At 43.7% G+C, this 22,723-nt stretch overlaps 1 protein-coding gene across 2 annotated transcripts in view; it reads left to right on the plus strand.

Moving 5' to 3' along the window:
* Positions 1–22,723, plus strand: part of LOC141146805 (uncharacterized) — a 58,389-nt gene that overhangs the window by 28,499 nt on the left and 7,167 nt on the right. Inside the window, exons 6-7 of one of the 2 annotated variants that reach the window (XM_073633413.1) lie at positions 3,407–3,597; positions 13,044–15,323. In XM_073633413.1, coding sequence (XP_073489514.1) covers positions 3,407–3,597; positions 13,044–15,323 — 2,471 coding nt within the window. The remainder of the gene's footprint in view (positions 1–3,406; positions 3,598–13,043; positions 15,324–22,723) is intronic. The other variant, XM_073633414.1, reaches the window with a different exon arrangement.

Here is a 22,723-nt window from a genome sequence, read left to right on the forward strand (position 1 = left end):
ATGCAGCTTCTCCATTGAAGTATATTGAACCAAAAAAGCACCGTTTTACGTTAAAAAAGAAAAAAAAAAGGTCCCTGACCCTTTCCAAATATGCAGGGGCTGAAAAAAGCCTAGATGTGAACGTGTCCCATAGGAAACCATGTAAATGAACTGTAGTGCGTTTCTGCAAAAAGCACCAAAAAACACATAGATGTGAACCAGACCTAAGACGTTTAGTAACATAATGGGGTTAAAAAAAATAAAATTAGCCCTTTAGAAGATCACTACTGTAAGTGGTTCGTTTTTTTTTACTGTAGAACTGTGAAAGTAATATTTACAGTAACAATTATTTGCTCTTTTTGTACTATAAAGGACTCATTTTAGTTTGTTTTTTTTTTTTTTTAACCCCATTATGTTACTGGCCGATTAATCGATTATGAAAATAGTAATCGATTAGTTGCTGATTAATCGATTAGTTGTTTCATCCCTAATGAATAGCTTGGGGAGGCTTTAGCGAACACAATCAAGAAGTGGGCTCATCGACTGACTCCGCTACTGGCAGCATAAATGTGGAGCGGACCAATTCAGTAAGGGATTGTACCATCAATCTTTCAGATTGTGAACCTGATCCTTCTGCATTTGACTCTTCAGAAGAGGAGACATCAGCTTTTTCCTGGTCCTGGAAATTCATCATCTCTCACCCCCTGTTCCTCAGTTTGAGGGTCCTGGGTAATGGAAGGGGACCTGTCGCGCTTAGTCCCACTCTGGGATGCGATTTAATGCATCAATCTTTTGTTCCAAGCCTGAAATGGTTGAGGAAAAAACCTCTTCAGTGATATATACAGGGGCTGCAGTGTTAAGAGCAGCTGCAACTCCCAACGGCCCTGATGGCTCACTCTGACCAGCCATTTCACTCTGAGGTGGATGCCATCTTTTTTGAGATGGTTCTAGGCTTTTTTTGTGGCTGTAGAAGTCTTTGTATAGCCCTTTTTTTTTTTTTTAGGTGTTTTTACCCCCCCCCTTCCGACCATAGCCCCGATGCACAAAGCAAAGGTACTACCAGAAGGAACGCATCCACTGCTTGAGCAGTAGTCCAGCCCTGCCGCTGCTATAAATGCTCAGCCTGATGCAATAGTAAATGTGTCAATAGGAAAATGCCTGTGTCACCAAACCTCTTTCATGCCCCTCTATGCTCTTGTGTCCCTCCGTCAGCTTGCAGCAGCAAAAATGGAGCTTTAAAAAGCACATTCCCGCGCTGGACGTTGGAGGGTGCCAGCGCTGCGCTAAGCCCTGCTCCCTCAAGAGTTTTCCTGTGCGAGCGTGGGCCTCTGATCCTATGGGATCTTTCCGTGAGGGAGAAATGGCGAGGAGGGGACCTGGAAGCTGCCACCGAGTAGGGGCGGCAAAGAAAAAAACGGCATTGCTGATCTTTCTTTTTTTTTTTTTTTTTTGCTCTCTCCTTACGCTCACCTCGTGAAGGGGGAGAGTACAGCCCAGGCGGGGGGGGGTGTCTGATGAAGAAGAAAACCCCCCCAGACTTACCGGAGGTCTGCCTGCTAGCTGGAGAAAAAGAAGCCTGCTGCTCCGGACACAGTGTGATCTCTTGAGGAAGTATGAGAAGGTATGTGCTCCATACAGCCCCCAGTGATGACACTTAGGCATGACAACGTTTACTAAACAAAGCAGGCATTTCATAAGAAAATTCAAACATTTCTTAGAAAAACTCCACTTACCTTTCCTGCCGCAGGGTTTTCTGTGGTAAAACCAACAGACCCAATCTTCACCCTTCACAGTGGGTTCTGTTAAAAACCTTAAGAAACCGGGAACCTTTGGGAAACCCACAATCCTGGACCTGTAATAGCACCCTGCCAGTAAAACTTTATGGCCTTAATACCAAAAGTACTGGATCCCGGGGTCCAGCTCTCTAAAAAGAGAAACATTTACAAGCAAAATCTCGTTTCTTCGGATACGAGGCCCGGGCACCATTCAATTTGGCCTAAAAGACACTTTGAATGGATCCGGCTGCATAGCTAACCCCAGCAAGGATTTCTCCAGTGGAGCTCAGCACAGCACATCTTCACTCGTGACCAACACTTTAAACACTGGCGAAAAAGCTGAGGTACTCCCAGTAGTGGGAGGGGTTATATAGGCAGTGGACTTCTTGTCTTAGGGTGTGCCAGTGTCCATCACCTTAAGGTGGCCTATAACCCACATAGTAACTACTATGGCTCTGTGTCCCGTGATTTACGATAAGAAAAAAGGAATGGCTAGTCGGGAGGTGTATCACATGGTAAGTGATCAGTTCTCCTTAGCTCTAGACCTGTCCCAGCGCTCTGTGGTGTAGAGAGATGTATTTCTCTTTTTGTGTGGGTCTGTCAATAGTACCTGCATCCAAGATTGTGAGGGAACTGCAGCCTGCGTGCATCAGTGAGAAAGAAGGAGGCAGTTGCTTCTGTGGGGATTCTAAATGCCTCTTACCAGAGAGTTGTCTTGTGATATGAAAAAGTTTTTGGCTGTCTCCATCTATATGAGACAGCCAATGTACATGGATACAGGTACTACTGACAGACCCACACAAAAAGAGAAATACATCTCTCTATACCACATAGAGCGCTGGGATGTGGACAGGTCTTACCATGTGATACACCTCCCAACTAGCCACTCCTTTTATGTTGTTCTACCATATTGTACAGACTTTTCTCCTTTTTTCAAGGCTCTGATGAAGAGAGAACCCCTCGAAACGCCCGAAATCAGCCCACCTTTGAGTACTTGCCCTTGCATGGGCATGTTCAACTTTTAAACTTTTAATTTCTAATGTGTATATTTTGTAACCCAGCTTTTATGAATACGTAGTAACTTTTTTATATGCATTTATCTATTCTGTATATGAATAAATAGTTTTTTCTTGACTCAAGCATTTGATCACGTGCCTTCCACCTCTTTTCTTCCACTTGGCCTTCTTCGGACCACCCCTGGTCAGTTTAGGCAGCGGGACACGCATGATCATCTTCTATTTTTCTTCTTTTATAAGTACTACCACTCTATACCAAGAACGCCTTCACGAGCCCAGGAGTAATTCTTTCTTTGTCTACATTGTCAAAGTAGTGCAGGGACTGCTTTTGACGTCGTACTAATATGAATGGTTGTCATTGGAAATCAAGGGCGATGACTTGTCATGCGACTTTGCAATCCCAAGTCGTACAAGTGTCATCTTTTGACTTTACTTTTACTATCTGGCACGGGCAATTTTTTTTTTGTTCAGCATCTTTTATGGATTTTAAATAAAGATGCTATTCTATCCCATAATGTCTAATTTATCCGGCGGTCTCAAAAACGAAAACTGTGAATACTTTGTTCCTCATAGTGCATTAAATGATAAAATTAATACTTAATTTGTTATTAATGAAATTTTATGTTGCGATATTAGACTGACAGGCATGGCATTAAGAGTTCCTTCCAGTTCAACAGAGCAGCAGAAATGCAGCAATGTTCCAGCAGTTTTACCGAATGAAGACGAGCACCTTAGCCCCCCACAATCTACAGATTCCAGTATTGACAAAGAGAAGCCAGATGGACAGCATGAAATTGAGATGTACACTTCTCTTTCAACAGCCGAAGGTAAATCCATGCTTGAAAGAAATCTTAGTCAGCTAATAAAGTACACCTGTCATTTTTAACTTTTTGTGCAAATTAAAACTACATTGAACAGCGCTTGTGAAAAAAAAGCAGGAAACATTCATCTGAAATATATAGTGTGTGCATGTGTATCACCAAACAAAATAAATTAATCATTAAGTGTTTCCTTTAAAACTACACTCTCCATACATTTCAGGTGACCGTTTAACAATATTGTTTTGGCACATTGAGTATTTTTAGCAGTGCAGTGTCTTTGCAACACATTTATTGCTACAACCTTTCTGTAAAACCCCAAATCTACAGTCATATTTAGAGGCCCTGTAAAACTCTTAAAGGGGTCATAAACCTTCTATAGTGCAGAGCCACCCCCCCCTCCCTCCAGAAGACCCCCCCCCCCCTTTACTCACCTGACCCCCGGTCAGCACCGAGAACGGGCAGACCAGCTCCAGCCGGTGTCTCGGGTCCTGATTGGATAGAGTGATAGCAGCGAAGCCATTGGCTCCCAGAATGACACGGGAGAGCGCTCGCACGAGAGCCATGAGGGAGAGCGGCTCCCCTCCGAGCACGAGAGTTATCCTTTAAGAAAGTGTGGGCCAGTTTACGAAAATGGAGGTGGTTAGTACAGTATGTGACTGCGTATCTATCTCTGCAACTTCATTTAGGATTTAGCCCTTTTGTAACCTGAGTCCATATTAAATAAGGTCAGTATGTGCTGGGTTAATGTAACTAATTTGCCTACCTTAATAATTTTTTACATTTTGTTTTCTTTTAGTACATGTAAGGCTTTTATGTGTTATTTGTAAATAAAGCCGTGTGAACCCGGATAAACCACATCGATCACATGCTCAAGAATCATGCTGTTTTGTTGCTGATCACAGATCTAGTTCTTCCATAGGACATTTAATGTGCTTCAGCACAATGTAGCATGCTTAGAAAAGTTAAATTGCAACTCAAATCTTTAACAAAAAATTTCTAGATTGTAGACTTTGTGCAATGTACACTCTTGGTAGACATATGGAGAGTCCCTGTTCCAAGCCTGTATAAGGACCCCTCGCCTCTGGAACTCCAGATGCGGACCACCGAGAGCCCAACCATGCTTCATATATTCGGCAGAAAAGAAGGAAGCCGCACAGTAATGTCGTCGGATAACATCCAACTTTATTAAAGTAAGACAAAGCACACAGCATTCCCACATACAATTGCCCCGTCTAAAGTTTCAGCTAATATCGGCTTCATCACAGAGTATACACTCTTGATTTACTTGCGGCCAAATGGAGCTGAGTGGCAACTCAAGTATGTATAGGAGTTGCATCATAAAAGACCATCAAAATCCTATATCTCTTGCTCTATAATCATGAGCTTTTACCTGTGTGACCTGCCCACAGCTGTCACAGCCTGTGCTTCATTCTGTGTAAAATCCAAAAAGAAAGCTGATGTATGTGTTTTATAAAGAGAGAACTTTCTATAGTGTATAATGGCAGCACAGCAATGGAGGGGAAGACTGCCATCAAACTCTTGGAGATCCTGCCACTCCCGCTTTCATCTCAGCAAATCCACCAAGCTTTCTGCTCTGAAGACAAGATGGAGTACAGACCGTGGTGGCTGTGGGCAGACTGTGCAGCTGAAAGCTCATATTACAGGGGGAAGGGTTTTCTGATTTGTATATTACAGGACACAGGGTTTTTTTCTTATTCATGACTACTTTGGTTATGTTGCCACCCACAGGTGAATGAACTTTTTTCACTGATTGGGTAAAGAAGGGCTTTATTCAAGTTAAAGGCCCAGGCGGATGATACACCGCCCCCCATTGTGTAAGATCAGTGGTGTCATGCAATGTGGCTGGTCAGCAATAGATCCTGCAGACAGCAGTCACCGAGGCATCTGGTAGACAGTGCAGTGGCTGGCAGGATGCTGTTCAGGGTAGGGATCCCCTGCAGGTAAGGCATGTTCTTGAACACTCTTTGAGCATGTCCTCCATAATTGGAAAACATCAGGCTTTCAAAAAGCCCTGCGGCCTGGATTAGTAAGTACAGTACCTCTGTGTGCTCCATTGCTGTGGCGGTGTTCATTATGGGTGGGCCCAGCTGCATGTTAGGTGCGCAGTCAGCATTTTTTGTTTCACATTCTTGGGCTCCATGTGTCGAATGTTCTCAAGTCCTCAGGGTGTTTACTAATCTACAGCTCCGGTGCTATCCCTGCAACTATATAGGGACTTTGCGCGTGGGTCACTGGCCACCTGTGTCTTGGCTGTCGACAGATAGTCCTTGCAGCTGGGTGGCCATTTCTACCTGTTCCAGTGTAAGGCCTAATCACCCTTAGCAGGCCAGGGCAGAGTGCAGGCAGAGAGGTGGGGGGGATGATGGGATGGGCTTCTAAATCCATGTCCCTATCTGGTCTTCCGCTTTTTCAGGGCACATTCCTCCATTTTTAATCAGGAGGGGAATCTTTGGCAGCCTTTTCCGGCCTGTGCGACCAGCTCTCGGGGGTTCTCACTGGGATGCAAATGTGGGCACTCTACTTTCGCTCATCCCCTGTTGCGGGAGTATGAGGTGTCAGAGGATCATCCTTTAGATGTGGATGTAGAAGAGGAAGCTGGTGAAGATTTGGACTCTTATGAAAAGTTTTCAGGAAGAGGCTCTGCATCCTTGCCTGTCAGGCATAGCAAACAATGTTTTTTTTCTTTGGTGGGTATAGTCAGAGCTATTTTAAAGTTGCCCCTTTTGGAATTTACTTCTCCAAAAGTCTCTGGGCTTGGGTCCTGGCTACTGCCGAAAATTCCCAATTTTTTTTTTTTTGTGCAAACCCATCTGCAGAAATTGGTTTGCCAACAGTACCCTACAGAGCGGGAATGCTGTAAAAAGTGGAGTTCTCCAGCCATTGATCCAGCTATTTTCCACCTTAACAAGACCCCAACAATCCCGGTGCATGAGGTTCCAGTCTTTTAGAATGCTATGTATAACTGGTTAGAAGCCCTCTTTGAAAGAAGTATAGGTTTTGTGGTTTTTTCTTTATTAATTTTTTATTCGTACTTACCTAGGCGCCTCTACCCTGAGAACCAAGAGATCGAACACGGACGATCGCTCGGTTCCCACAGCTCCCTGAGCAGAGAGCTGGTGACTGTCAGTCACAGCTCTTTGCTCTGCCCCCTCCTCGCTCACTGGAGCGCTGAGCTGTGGAGGGAGCGGCCGGCTCAAGCTCTGAGCAGCTCGTTGGGAGGCTGAGCTGGGTCTCGGTCCGGGGATCTAGGTGGATCCCGACTCCATGGTCATTATGAAGCTGAGCCTGGACCGACTCTATGACATCAGCAGAGAGCGGATTTCAGCCCACTCTCTGCTGAAAACGGGTAACAGGAGTGCAAAACGAACTGCACTCCTGTGATCCATTGGAGAAGTACAGCCAAACAAGCTTTGGCTGTACTTCTCCCTTAAGGCATCTTTCTTTTTGGTAGGTGCAGCCAGCAGTGGCTGCTGTGAAGGTTATCAAACACTCAAGTGTCAGCAAAACGTATGCTCTGGTCCAGGAAATCCTGATCCTAGAGATACCTGTCCTTTGAACAATATCTGAAGGAGTTCCCGAACAGGCTTAAGCTTCTTAGTGGATGTCTTGGAAGATTCCATTAGGCCGTTCTCTATACTAGGCATTATGTCTGTCAACATGAGGAGAATCTTGTGGGTCAGATGCTGGTCTGCTGAACTTCTCTGTAAGTAGCCGGGCTAGCGGCTGCTCTTTGTGGACATTTGCTTTGGCTGCCATTTAGATGCTTTCATTCAGAAGGTGAGACATGGAAAAATCGCACCTTTACCCCTGAAGAAGGAAAATACAATGGGTTTAATGCTAGGGCCAACTAATGAAAATCAGCTTTCTTCAGCCATTGGCCAAGTCTAGAGCCAAGTGCTCTTTCCTGTAAAAGGCATCCCTCACTTATGTAGGTAGGGGGCGCCTGTCCTTTGTGGCTTTCTGGAATCAGAACCTCAGGCTATTTAAGTCATGGACATGGGCCAGTGTGGTATCAAGGTTATGCGCTGGATTTCCAAAGCTTGCTCCCTTCATGCTTTGTACTCAAATGTCTCTTTGGAGCAAAGAACAGTGAGTATTTTTACAACACTGGAGAGGTTGCTGTCTTAGGGTGTAATCATGCCCATACTGGAAGGGGAGAAGGTTCCAAAGCCAAATGGAGACTTTTACCTATTCTGGATCTCAAGGGTCTTGAAAAATTCTTGCAAGTGCAAAGTTTCAGGATGGAGTCCACCCAGGCAGTGATTGTTTTACTCCAGCAGAGAAACTTCCTGGATTCAGTGGATATCTAGATGGCCTACCCGCACATTCCAATATTTGAGCCTCACCAACAGTTTCTAAGGTTTGCTGTGGAGGATCAGTCACTACTTGTGGTGTTGCCATTCGGCATGTCCAAGACTTACTGAGTATTTACCAAAGTGTTTTTTATTGATTCTAAGGTTGTTGAGGACTGTGGGTATCCTTATTGTGGGGTACCTGAATGACCTACTTTTTTGAGAGCAATTGGCTCAGACCTTGATGTCAAGGTTCTGGTGTGGTGCTGGTCCTAGAGAGGTTCATTTGAACTTCCAAACATCAGCCTTGGTCCTAACAGAATGTCTGAAAAGCTTGGGCTTAGTTCTGGACACAAATAACAGAACAGTGTTGCGCTACCAAAATAACAAAGTGACTACAAATATATCCTAAATTAAGAATAAATGATTAGCTTGCAAAATTGCAAGATACTGGGTGCACCATCAAATATTCATGTTCCCTAACTGGGAATAGTGAAAAAACAATATGCTATGTCAGTGTTCCCTGACTGGGAATAGTGAACCATAAACAATACAAGTCCACACACTCAAAAAAATGACATAACAGTTCAAATGAAAAAAAAACAGTCCTCAATCTGCATAAAAATGTAAAAAACACCACTAGTGAATAAAAGTTGAGACTGCAAGTGCTCTCCTCCACCTCAGTATCCTAGCCGCTCACCTCACATTCTGATCCCTGTTTCACCAGAAGGTCAGAAAAAGCAGGTTCCCTCTCAGGGATGCAAACGGATCAGCTGATCATGGAGCTCCTATTCCATCCGTGCTGCCTGCGGCTGATTAGATGAACACCAGCCAGTACAGATGCCCTCAATGGGGACGGAATAGGAGCTCCATGATCAGCTGATCCGTTTGCATCCCTGAGAGGGAACCTGCTTTTTCTGACCTTCTGGTAAAACAGAGGTCAAAACGTGAGGAAATAAACTGTTTTGAATACAGAGAGCACTATATTTGCCTTTTCTATTCCTATATGCACTGGACCCCATTGAGGGAATCTGTACTGGCTGGTGTTCATCTAATCAGCCGGAGGCAGCACAGATGGAACAGGAGCTCCATGATCAGCTGATCTGTTTGCATCCCTGAGAGGGAACCTGATTTTTCTGACCTTCTGGTGAAACAGGGGTCAGAACGTGAGGTGAGTGGCTAGGATATTGAGGTGGAGGAGAGCACTTGCAGTCTCAACTTTTATTCACTAGTGGTGTTTTTTACGTTTTTATGCAGAAGATTTTGAGGACTGTTTTTTTCATTTGGACTGTTATGTCATTTTTTGAGTGTGTGGACTTCACTATTATTGTTTATGGTTCACTATTCCCAGTCAGGGAACACTGACATAGCATATTGTTTTTTCACTATTCCCAGGTAGGGAAAATTAATATTTGATGGTGCACCCAGTATCTTGCAATTTTGCAAGCTAATCATTTATTCTTAATTTAGGATATATTTGTAGTCACTTTGTTATTTTGGTAGCGCAACACTGTTCTGTTTTATATTACTTATGTGAAGTGAACGGGGGGGGGTTATTTTTCACAAATTTTTTTTGTGCTTTTTTTTTTTTTTTTTTGGAGGTGTTTTTGTTTATCACTTATCATTTTCATCACTATTTAGTGATTGAGGCTTTAACCATTTGCGCTGATAGAAATTTGTGTCATTATTAGTTCTGGACACAGCACAGTCGAAGGTGGAAAAATGCTTTTCATTCTGAACTTAGGTGGAGTCCCTGAGGTCTCTGGATAATCCCTAAATTCAGTTTTTGTATGAGGGTACTGGGGTAGATGGTCCTTGCTTTTGATGCAGTGCTGTATGCCCAGTTCCATTCCAAGGACTTGATCATCAATATTCTGTTGGCCTGGGGCAAGAGTACCCAGTCCCTAGATATGCCTATACATCTGAATCGAAGAGCTAGGTCAGCTTTAGAGTGGTTGATCCCTTCCTGGATAGTAGATGCAAGAAAATCTTTTCAACTGATACCTTGGAGGGTTCTGATGACCGATGCCAGCCTTTTCGTCTGGAGAGGTGCTCTGGATAAATGGTTGGTTCAGTAAATATGATCAGTAGAGCAACAGACCTTGCCAATTATAATTTTGGAACTTCAGGCGATTTGTCTGGCTCTCCAGCATTGCCTTCAGGGTCTGCCAGTTTGGGTGTATTTAGACAATACCTCAGCGGTGGCATATGATGATCATTAGAGTGGGTCAAGAAGTTGCGCCACACAGATTCCAGGAGTGGAAAATTGACAGACAGACTTCCTCATTCATCAGCAGATGACCTTGGGCGAGTAGGCCCTTCATCCGGAGGTGTTCAAAGCCCCCGTCAGAGGTAGCGGACTCCAGATGTTGATATTCTAGCAGCCAGGTTCAGCTTCAAGCCAAACAAATTTGTCTAGCCATTTGTGGTGGATGCCCTGGAAGTTGCAAGTAGAGCTAAAGCCAAGAATTCCGAAGAATTAAAACGCCTGTCATGTTTTTTTATTGGTGTCTGCGTCCCCGTTAGGGAGATTCACTCTTTCTATTTGTTGTGTTAACTGTTTTTTCACCAAGGGTGAAAGAATATTCCAAATTTGAGTTGTCTGGACAGGAAAAGAGGAGAAATCTTCCAGTGGAGAAATCTTCCAGTGGGGTCACCAGTTCTGGTGACCTAGGAAGTGATGGGAAATCTCCCCAATGGGGCACATTTGATGTGTGTGTTTTTTGTTTTGTTTTGTTTTTTATTAATCCGACAGGTTATAATGAACCAAAATGCCCAAAAAACTCTTGCACCACAATTAATCCTGCCATCACTAAAAAAGACAAAAATAAAAATAAATAAATCCCCTTTTTAGCCTTAAGTAGCTAGCCAACACTGTTATGTATTACCACACCTCAAAAAAATAAAATAAAATTAATACCTATAAAGTGCAGTGCTGCTAAACTCAAATTCAGTATAGTGTGATATGTGAATTAAACACAGGTTATAACCATCACTTAGGCCTCATGCACACTGCAGCTGTCAAACGCCCATTTGACTCACGCTACCCAAAATGTAAGAAAAAAGTTTGGGCCTTTATTTTAAAGCAGTGGGTGCAGCAATGTTTCTCTAGCTTTGTTATGAAGAACGTAGTATGAGGACATAGTCCTTCTGCTGGCAAACAAGCCTTGGGCTCTTCAAATCCTCCAGATCTGCTGTCGCATAGCCTGATCATTTATCCTGCTTTACAGTTGCTGGCATTGACCATATAGCTGTTAAGGCTCCAACCCCTGAGGGACAGGGGTGTTTCTTACTTGGTTTTTCCTATCCTGCACAGGGCAATGTGACCTCCAGGAAGGCCTACCATTGCAAGGGTTTCTTTGCCTGGTGTTGAGGCTCAAAAGATATCCTCCTCAACCTGCTGGTCTGGAGTGGTCTTTGGCCTTGTATGCGGTCATTGGTCAGATTTCAGCCTTGTATGTATGTCTGTGAGATCTTAATGTGGTTCAGTCTATTTTACAGCATGCTCTATTTGAAACCATTTGGGATAGTCCTTTGATGCTTCTTACGCGCAAGGTGGACTTTTTGGTAGCCATTATTTCAGCTTGTATGGTTCTTCACTGAGATCTGGTGTTGAGGCTTCTTTCCTCCAATACCAGGATATGGTGTTACTATCTTTTGTCTTAATCCAAAATGCCCTGGGAAGGTTCTTCTCTGTTTGGATTTGATCCTTGCTGTGAGGGCATAGTCAATGGCTTTGTTTTGGCAGTCTGATTGGCTGTTTGTTCTGCCTGAAGGGCCTCGCAAGGGACCAGCTGCTTCCCCGTATACTAATTTTCAGTGGATTAAGCAACTTTTTTCTCATGCCTTGGCATGAAGGATGGGTTTCCTCCTCTTCCAGTCAGGGCCTATTCTACCAAGAGTGTCAGTGTTTCTGGGCGATTCAACATCAAGCTTCAGCTATTTCAGTTTGTAAGACTGGTCTTCTGTTCACACGTTTGCTAAGCTTTACTAGGTAGATATTTATTTTCTTCTTACGTCAGTTTGGCCAGAATGTCTTGCAGGCAGCTCATGGGTTTTGGACTTGTTGCTGCATTGCCCACCTCTCTTTTTCGGTGCTTTGGACAATCCAGTAGTCTTGAAAAAGAAACAACCCTGTGTCCTATGATGTACATTTAATAAATTAGGATTTCTAAAAGTAAGGTTACTAATACAAATAAAGTCAATATCGTTCATTTTTATTTAATAAAAACAATAGTTCTGTCTTAGAGCAAGTGCTATAATATGCCTATTGCTTTTTTGTTAGCTAGAAAACCTATGTCTGTGTACTACAGAGATAGTTTGTGACTAGGGGCTTGACTTCTGGGCCAAGCTGCACTGACCTGTTTGAACTCTGTCCAATTAAAATACCCTAAATGACCACTGAAGTGCTCTCATTGCTTTCATATTTGATAGAAAATTGAACCCTAGAAATAAAGGAAAAACACATCAGAGATGCACAGAGGAGGGTTTTCTGGCTATATATATTTATATTAAAGCGGGTATAAAAATACGCATTTACTACTTTTTATTTTTATTTTTTTGGTAGGAGCCTGAAAAGCATTGCAATGCGGGGCTCCTGCAGACTGTCTATAAGCTGTCTGCTTGTACGGGCAGGCAGTTACACAATGACAGGAAGAATTGATGAACTACCTAGAGCGCTCAACAGCATCCTACTAGTTAATTGAGAACTACAAGCCGTTAGCCACTAAAGCCTGCTGTCAGCTGACATCACAGAGCCGGTCCAGGCTGGGGAAAGATCACGACCATATGGATGGGATCAACCCAGCTGCCTGAACCAGCACCTGGCTCAGCCTCTCAGCTTTGCTACTGGGAGACTGAGCCAGCTGCTTCCTCCTCTCCCTACCCTGGTGCTCCAGTGAGCGCCTAACAGTCACCGCGCCCTGCTCAGAGTGACCGGGAAAACTGAGCAATCACCAGTGTTTGATCGCTCAGTTTTCAGCCTTAGAGCTGGCAGGGGATCGATGCTGCATTCACCTAGGTAAGTATGATTTTAAAAAAAAGGTTCTCTTTTAATCAGCTTTATTGAAGTATTGAATTTGTTTTAAAAATGAAAAAAACTAAAATTGTCTACTTTTGTTCTTTTAAATTTATTTTTAGAATGCCATTCATCATACAATAAAAAGATGACCCGTGATTCTTCCTTAAATAAGAAAGTTAGTTCGGATTTGCTTCTGGATGAAGACAGGATCCCAAGCAGTAGAAGTGGTGGATTTGTAACTCAGAGAAGGAAAAGGTCTACAGCATCTTTCTCAAGTACACAGTCTGTGAATTCAGACTTTAATCAGAGTAAGAAATCATTGGGAATTGGTAGAGAGAGCTGCTCCAGTACACAGTGGGAAATCAACAAACATGACAACTTTCCTCATGAGCCAGGACATGCAGGTGCAACTGGAGATAATGTCCTACATTTTGATTTTGTAATGAGAAAGTACATGTTGGAAACGTCATGTTCACCACTCTCCTTAAATCCAGACAAAAACTTTGAAGCAAAGAAAGAAAATCAAGACACACAGCTTGATACTGAAACTACACATCAGCCTGGTCTGCTACAATCAGGGGAATGTGATCTGCATCCCATTGTTAATAGGCCTGTGGACCAAGAGAAAACTGTGTATGAAGCTGACATGGAAATGACTTCCAGTGACTCTGCTGCAATTGTTGCAGTTATGCCTAAAAGAAAAACAAAAACTTCCAAAACAAATATACCAGTAAAACAAGATGGGACATCTTTAAGAAAGGTAAAGACAACAGCACATGAAAAAGCAAGGCAAAGTAGTTCTTGTAAAGGGAAGGAAAGCAGTCTGTTGTCTAAAAATAAAGAAAAAATAGAATTTAGTTTAAATATTGATAAAAACATACCCTTAGAATTCAAACCTCCAGCAGACTTCAAACCAGATTCAACTGATAAATTTGATAATCGGCGTACATTTGTTTTACCAGGCCCTGTAAACAAAGATAAGTTTGACGTTTTTGAAAGTGAAGCTAAACTGTATTCTGGTAAAAATGAAGCCACTCCTTTAGTGGGTTGCAGGGTACAAGAGTCATTCACTGAAAATGTTGATGAAAATATACCCTTGGAATTCAACCCTCCAGCAGACTTCAGAGCAGTTTCAAATGATCAATATAATAGTGAGCGTACATGTGTTTCACCAAGCCCTATGGACAAAGAAAAGTCTAAAGTTTTTGAAAGTAAAACCAAACTGTATCCTGGTAGAAATGATCCCAAAATGTCAGTGGTCTGTACGGTTGAAAAATCATCAACTGATACCAGCTATTTATGTGATGCAAATAGTGACCTGATTTTTGATGCAGAAAACGTGTCAAGTTCAGATGTAAAACACAACACAAATGACACAGTAGTTAAGAGAAGATCAAAACTTGGCAAAAGGCCTGCAAAAGATTTGGAAACCTCCAAAAAGAAACGTAAAATAACTAAAAATGTAAGCGATCTAGAACACCTAGGTGAAGTTCAAGGCAGCCACAAATCCAATGAACTGGACAATGCCAAGATGAGCAATACTATTCCAAGTTTTACTATGAAAAATCTAGAACCCCCTATAAGAAGGGAAACATATGTTTTAAATTCATCAAAGCCAAGTTGCATGCTGTCTGAGTTCATCCCTGCAGATAATGGCATTAATTGTAGGAGGGAAACATTTGTTATCCCACAGCCAAATTGCCTGATATCTGTTTCGGAAGAGAATGCTAAGACTCTTGGTTATCCTTTGCAGTCTTTAATATCTGCTGTGTCTAAAGATGTTCAACCGAACGCTAAAGATGTAAGTGTCACGAAAAAGACAAATTTTGTCAGCAATTCCTTGGATATGGACTTTACTAAACCTTTTGGTTTCATGAAAACCAAATGTAAAGAAATAAACCAAAATAAAAGGTCGTCAAATCTCTTTTCTCAAGTAGACAAAAGAAAGACTCGTATATTAACTACAAACCAGAACGACATCAGGAGTGATAAAGATACACTTGTTCGTGAAAGCTGTGTTAGTGTGACACAGAATCGCACCAATGAGCCAACTAAGTTCCTAAATGCTGTGACCCCAAATGAACAAGACTCTTTTATGCTTGATATGGTTAGTGAATCCATTCTAGATGGAACACTAGATTGTCCTAGTTTTGTAGAGTTCTCATCAACCACTGACCTTGAAACTGCTTGCATGTACAATGCATCTTTGAATAACATTCCTCTTCTTGATCCTCCTGTATCTGATGAGCGTGACACCAAGGAAAACGAGCAACCTAATGCTTCTAAGAATTTAGATCATCTTGATGAAAATGACAATGGCCTTGCACAAGAAATCTTTGAAACTAGAAGTAATCAACATTGCAAGGTTGAAAACAAGAGCATGGAAATTAATGAAGCAGGTACCTATAGAAATGGCTGTTGTCTGTATCAACATGTTGTTATTGGTAAGGGAGGTCATTTATAACATTGCATATATGTTATTTGCTATTGCGCTATAAAACAAATGTCCTCCTCATTCATTACTGGACACAAGAAGGCATATACTGTTGAGTTATACTGCTGCCCACAAGAAGACTGGAAACGGTCAAAGAAAAAAATCTGTAGGCCAGCCAAGGATAACCCCTCCTACTATATCCGCATGTAGTCTTTTTTGCTTTGGGAAGTCTAACCTAATTTTTTCCTAGCATTTTTATCTTCAGTTCTGTTTCCTTTTTTCTTCTGTCGAGATTCTTTGCTACATTGCTGCTTCAGCTTGTCTCTACATCTTAAACTAGAAATAAGAACTCTGTACTAAGCCCCTTTAACACAGGGCATAGTCCACCTGCTCAGAGGGGAACCTGTATGCTCATCCCCACTGAGCAGGCGGATGGCTGGTCCGTGTCTGCTCTGCTTATGCAGAGCGGACACAGACACAGCCCGCTCCCCTCTATGGGCAGTCGAATGTAAACGGACTACCTGTCTGTTTTTCACCAGACTGCCTTCCAGTCTGCTAAATGCATGGGGAATGGGCATGGATCCCCATCCATCTGTTTTTAGCGGATCGGACTGGAGGTCGGCCGGTGTGAACACACATGTCTGTTTTCATCCGCTGCTCTATAAAAGACAATGGAAGGTACTGATTGGGGTTGCTGGAAAAACTGACAGGCGGACCCGATTGGTCCACTTGTGTGAAAGGGGCCCTAGTGTAACAAAATAAAATTACAATGGGCAACAGCACTCTATAATTGCCAGAATACAGCAACTGATAAAAATTGTCTAAAAGACTGTGGTTGATTGAATCGCCATAAAACATTCATCAAAGTGCAAAATATATGAAAATACAATGTTGTCCGATAATTACAATCACTCCACCTTATAAATTCCATGTGATAAAAAATAAATTATGTTTCTCAACACTTTAACTCACTTTTGCATGCTGCTTTTTATCATGATCTTTGTGAGTAGTTTTTTTATAAAAGTTAATGCACTATAGCTCCTCTATTTTACTCCATGTCAGTTGGGGCCATAACCCTGTTGTGATCAGTGGGACTGCTGGTAACATCATCCGAAAGGGCTTAAACACTGGGTTCAACTGCTGATGCCCGAGTGTTGTGGAATGATGACATCTATCCTCATGGCTGCCTGGGGTCTTTGCTGCATGGTTTTACACACAAGCGCCATTTGACCTCAGTATTAGGAGGTTAAAATATCTGGTAAAGAGGTGGTGTGTGCTTATGGTGTCGGAGCACAGAAGTTTGCACAGTGATTTGCTAGCACTTGGTTTTCACCTAACACACAGACTGTTTTTTTTTTTAATACTTCAGATATTAAGTTTACTGCATTTTTTTTTAAATAAAGTGTTTTTTATAGATTTAATCTTCACTATCATGAAGATATTGCTATTGTTAAAAGTGCAATTGTTTTTTCGTCAAATGATGTAGATTCTATAGTGACTGACCTTATTTTTTTCATATGTTTGTTTTTGTTTTATGTTGATATACGGTTTATTTTAGGTCATGTGGAGTTTTTATATAAGGTGGAGTTATTATAATTGTTGGACAACATTGTATTTTCACATATTTTTATACTAGAATTTAATGTTTTTTTGTTTTGATGTTTTATGGTGGTTCAATCATTTACTTTGTCTTTTAAAGGGACGGTGCAACTATTTTCATCTGGTGTTTACAATTGCAGCTATGCTGAGCAGCCATTCCTATGCCTAGTTTTGGAGTACCCAAACTTCACTGGACTGGATGTGCTGGTCTGGCCTGGAAGTGACTTTTGGGTATTGGGTTCAGTGTTGGTGCTTTTCAAAACCCATTCTAGTAACAAATTTGCCATGGAGTGCTATCAGGTCCAGACTATTTGGCATTGCTTAGTGGCCAGTTGGGCAGGACAGCTTGTTTGGACAGCTGAGTGCCTTTGAAATTTCCCACTTTCTGTCAGTTTTACTGCAGAAGTAGTCAATGCTGGGAGTCGTAGAGCTGACATCATCCACTTCGGTGGAGTGTTGCATACGCAATTTTCATTCCATTTCCTGACTTTCGGCATGGAAGAAGCATCTCCCTGCTGCTACTCTGGCTTTGCAAAGAGCTACATGGAACTTTGATCTCTAGTCTGGTCCTACTGCTCATCTACAAGCGACCTTGGTAACTTGCAGCCATCTGGCCCACATTGACTACCAGCTGTCTGTGTTTTCGTGAGTACCTGAGGTCTTGCCCCTTACCCTGAGCTTTTTTGCATCTTCCCTTCGCGTTTGCTACATGTCAGTATCTATAAACAGAGAGGGCTATTCCATTGCAATCTCTGGCCAACAGCTAGAATCAGTATGACATGTAAGGCTATCAGTTGTACTTAGTATACAATAGATCTACCATCCTTTTCTTTCCCCAGGGGTTCCTTCAGACATGCGCAAATAATTGGGTAGAAATAAGTACTTGCTGATCACTGTCTTACCAGTGGCTGAGCTCTGTCTCGCCCTGCACTGCAGGTGTTCTTCAGGGTGTTGGCACCAGAGTTTGCCTTAGTGCCTCCTCATGGAACCCCCCATGTTGGACACTCTGACAACTTAGTAACCGGGCCCTAGAGGACAGCATGTTCCTGATGGTCCAAATCCCTCCAAGATTCAGCTGGATTTTGTCTCATCAGGAGTAGCCACTGGAAACCTCTCAGTGACTGCAGAGGGTTCAATCCAGTATGATGCTTTGGGAGGGGGCTGCAGCAGGTTGACCCTAATGTCCCCATTATTTTGTCAGGGAGGTGCACATTTCTCAACTGTTGCAGGGGTCACAGTCTCTGAGGCATGCCACCACCCCCCCTTCTCAAATCTCTTCTCAAGCTACCTCAGCCCTTGCCTTAGCTGTTGTGGTTAGAATTTCTGAGCAGACTAAATTGTCTGCCCCTGAGATCAGGTAGTTGATTAACTACCTGATGAATCAATCTTCCAGTTCTGGGGCTTATGCCGCGTACACACGAGCAGACTTTACAGCAGACTTGGTCCGGTGGACCAGAGTCCGCCGGACAATCTGATCGTGTGTAGGCTCCCGCGGACTTTTTTTTCCCCAAAAGTCCGACGGACCTAGAAATGAAACATGTTTCAAATCTCTCCATCGTAACTCCGCCGGACTCAGTTCCTGACGGAAAGCCCGTTCGTCTGTAGGCTGGTCCGATGGACCATATACGACGCAAGGTCAGGGTACTGCATCTCTCGCTCGCTGCAATAGGAAAAAACTATTTTCCTATTGCGGCGAGCGCGGGGCATACCAGGCCCTTAGGTCTGGTATGGATTTTAAGGGGAACACCCTACGCTGAAAGATCGGCGTGGGGTCCCCCCAAAATCCATACCAGACCCCGATCCGAGCACACAGCCCGGCCGGTCAGGAAAGGGGGTGGGGACGAGCGAGTCCCCCCTCCTGAACTGTACCAGGCCGCATGCCCTCAACATGGGGGAGGGGGCACCCTGCGGCCCCCCCACCCCAAAGCACCTTGTCCCCCCTTTAATAAGGGGGCCCCCAGATCCCGGCCCCCCACCCTATGTGAATGAGTATGGGGTACATGGTACCCCTACCCATTCACCTAGGGGAAAAAGTGTCAATAAAAAAAAAACATACTACACAGGTTTTTAAAGTAATTTATTAGACAGCTCCGGGGGTCTTCTTCCGACTTCGGGGGTCTCTCCGGTTCTTCTCCGCTGTCTCCGGTCTCTTCTCCCGTTGTTTGACCTCTTCTCCGGGTCTTCTGCTGGGCTCCTCCGCTATCTTCTGCTCGTTTGCTAGCGGTGGCCCAGACTTCTGCCTTCTGTCTTCTTGTCTTCCTCCCTCTTCTCTTTTTGCGATGTTGACACGACGCTCTCTCTGGCTGGAATTCTCTCTGAGCGCTCCGATGTGACTTATATAGGCGGTGACCCTGCCCCCTTATGACGTCACAGTCCCTGGGCATGCTGGAACTGTGACGGCATAAGGGGACGGGGTCACCGGGTGATGTTGACCCCACCCTCTTATGCCGTCACAGTCGGCAAGAGGCCCTTGTCCTCATCAACATGGGGACAAGGTGCTTTGGGGTGGGGGGGCCTTAAGGTGCCCTTCCCCCAAAGCACCCACCCCCCCCATGTTGAGGGCATGCGCCTGGTACGGTTCAGGAGGAGGGGGCGCTCGCTCGTCCCCACCCCCTTTCCTGACCCGCCGGGCTGCGTCCTCGGATCGGGGTCTGGTAAAGATTTTGGGGGGACCCCACGCCGATCTTTCGGTGTAGGGGGTTCCCCTTAAAATCCATACCAGACCTTAGGGCCTGGTATGCCCCGCAAGGTGCCAATCTCACCGATAAAAGCAGCGAAATTGACTTCCTTTTCTAGTCCCGTCGTACCCGAGTCACGTTCAAAATGAACGGACTTGTCCGTGTGTGGGCAAGTCCGTTCATTCTGAAAGTCTGCCGTAACTCTGGCGAGAGTCCGTCGGGAAGACAAGCAGATCTAGTCTGCCGGAAAGTCCGGTCGTGTGTAGGCAAGTCCGTCCGCTCAGAAAGTCCAGCGGTAGTCCACCTGAAGAACGTCGGACCTAGTTTCCCAGAACGTCCGGTCGTGTGTACGCGGCATAGCAAGGACTTCTCTAACCACCTTTGGGAAGATCCTGTCATTGGAGAGCACTTGTCTCATGGGCTACACTCTGGAATTCCAGAACAAGTGGTTCCCTTTTTATTGTGTGCTTATTCTGTAGTCAGATCTCTTAATTTGGACACAGTTGTACAACATCAAGGTACTGGTGTCTTTACCACCAAGGAGGAACGGTTCTTATGAGAAAAGTGCTATCTTCTGAAAGCCAAATTGCTTCTAGATGTGGAGGAGCAGTCCATGCACCATTGTGCATTCCCAATTCTATGCTGCAAGTGGAGGGCATCATCAGAGGGCCCCATGATACACTGGGCTATCTGCACACTAAGCAATTTAGTTTTCTGATGCAGGAATCATCTCAAAAGTAGTGGGGAATGCTCTAAGAACGTGGGAGCAAGGCCTCCCTGGTAAGCCCTTTTTTTTTTTTTTTTTGTTTTTGGATGTACCCATGAAAATGCTCTTCACTGTCATAAGATTTCTGACTGTGACTCCATTGACTCTGATGTATCATTTAATCTGTGGAGTCAGGAGCATCTCTGGTCCTGACTATGTGAGGCTCCAGAAAAGACAGTCCTCTAGTGGGGCAAACCCTGCTGTCTTCGTCCTCTTACAGAAAGGTGTGAGTTAACTTGGTCCTTGGCTCTGTCAGATCTATAGTCCTCATTTTGAAATTTTGCTGAGAAGACCTGCATTCCTATCCCTAGGTTAACCTTTGCACAGGAAACTCCCATGTACCTCACTGTGTTGGTCATTGTGACCCTGTGGGATTAAATCTTGGATCTCTAGGTGGTTCAGAGACGTTTGGTATTCTCCTTGAAGATAACTTCTGAGTCAGATTTTTTACTGGGTGGGGCACTTCGACAAGGCGGATGTCTTCCATGGCAGTCCTTCCTGACATGCAACCCCCCCCCCGCCTTTTTTTTTGTTTGGTACCAGGTGAGTTGAAGCTTGGAGCCTTTTTTGGGTCTAGAACAGCTCTGGTCTTCCCTCAGTGGGACATTGTTTCCTCTGTTTGGTCCTTGTTCTTGGAAGCGATTCTCCCTGTTGACCACACTTTAGCCTGCAAGTCCTTCACTGTTGGGATTTTTTTTTTTCCGTTCCACTCTGTTGGGTGGTTCAGGTAGATCAGTTTCACTTTTTATGGCCCTTGCTTTTCCTCACATTTTGGGTCATAATGCACTAGCTGTAAGTATTCTTGGTCTTCTGGCATCAGACTAGTTTCTTTTGCTAACTTACCACCTGGTCTTGCTGTTTTCTACCAGGTGGGGGGGTTTGGCATCATCTGGTGCCAGCTTTAGGCAGCTCTTAAACTGCACATTGTCCCTGATCTTTGTTCACATTGGACCTGTTAATGGCGGTGTGCTGTTGCCACCCCTTAGTTGAACTGCTTTTCTCATAAAAGAGGGAAAATGAAAGTTCTGTATTCACTGTAAAATCATTTACTTGGACTCCATTGAGTGAAATGGGTCAACCCCCCTCACTTGGTACTGCCTGCTGCAAACTGAGGGGTTATCCCGGGCTGGCCTCCAGATTTTTTTTACTTATCTTTTTTATGCCATTGTCAAGTGCTTTTGTAGTTGTCAGTATAACCTGACATTGTAGGACTTCCTGTGTCTCTTAACTGACTCCAAGGAAATGATTTTACAGCAAGTAACGCTAGGTTCACACCTATGCATTTGCATGGGCTTAACAGCCCATTTATTTGAATAAGCTGCTGCATCTATGGGAAATGCAGGAAAAAGGTCTTTACACTTTTTTAAAAACGCGGCTTGATTGAACCCAGAATGATTGGCAGCGCTGCACGTTTGCAAAAGAGCAGCACGTTTTGGCTGAGGGCTGTGAGAATAGATGCAATTTACACACTGTCCTGCACCCACAACAGTGTGAACCTAGCCTAAAAGAAATCCTTAATTATATCTAAAACTTTTTCTTCTGCACACTTCTTGCAAATAAGGCAGTATATCTGATCGCCCCTGAGGCTGCATTCACAGCGTATCATCAGGTGGAAAGTCGCGTGTTTTTACCATGATTTTATACAGGTCAAAAAGTCACCAATGTAAAAAGCAGAAAAACGCCTGTAATCTGCCCAAAAAGAAGCTCGTACTTTTTTTAAGCTTCAGGCGTTTTGCTTCAGGCAACAGAACGCTCAGATGTGAACGGGGGCCATTTAAATTAATGGGATTTTGCTTGTTGGGCGTTTTTGAGATGAGTGTTTTACGAGCTGAAAATGCTCAGGTGTGAATTCCGCCTAAAGGTTGACTGAAAACTGATATTTTCAAAGGCTGCTGCAAATTTAACCACCTGACAATTTTCCTATTTTTCATGGATCCTATTGGTAAGATCTCTGCAATTGAGTTTCTGGGTCTGCACAGCTGCTGTGGCCAATATGAGGAGGCCAAATTCTCATTGTTGGATTCATTTTATTGCATATTTTCAGAGAATGCAACAAAAGGTGCTGAAACAAGCAGCGGTAAGTGTGACACCTAAAAACTCACAGGTAACTAGAAGCAGAGTCAGGAATTATGACTGGGAGATATGCATTTTGGAGTACCCGAGAATTGTAGGTAGAATGGGCCCTGTTTTTGGAGAGTTTAATAAACAGATCTTGATTATTTTTGTTTCTTTTTTTTTTTTTTTTGGATTGAAAAGTGTAATTTCCCTTAGAAGAGAGCCCATTTTTCAGAGAATATGAGTGATAGCACAAACATTTTACTT

Source organism: Aquarana catesbeiana, linkage group LG06 (genome assembly GCF_042186555.1).
Source record: "Aquarana catesbeiana isolate 2022-GZ linkage group LG06, ASM4218655v1, whole genome shotgun sequence".
Classification (NCBI taxonomy): domain Eukaryota; kingdom Metazoa; phylum Chordata; class Amphibia; order Anura; family Ranidae; genus Aquarana; species Aquarana catesbeiana.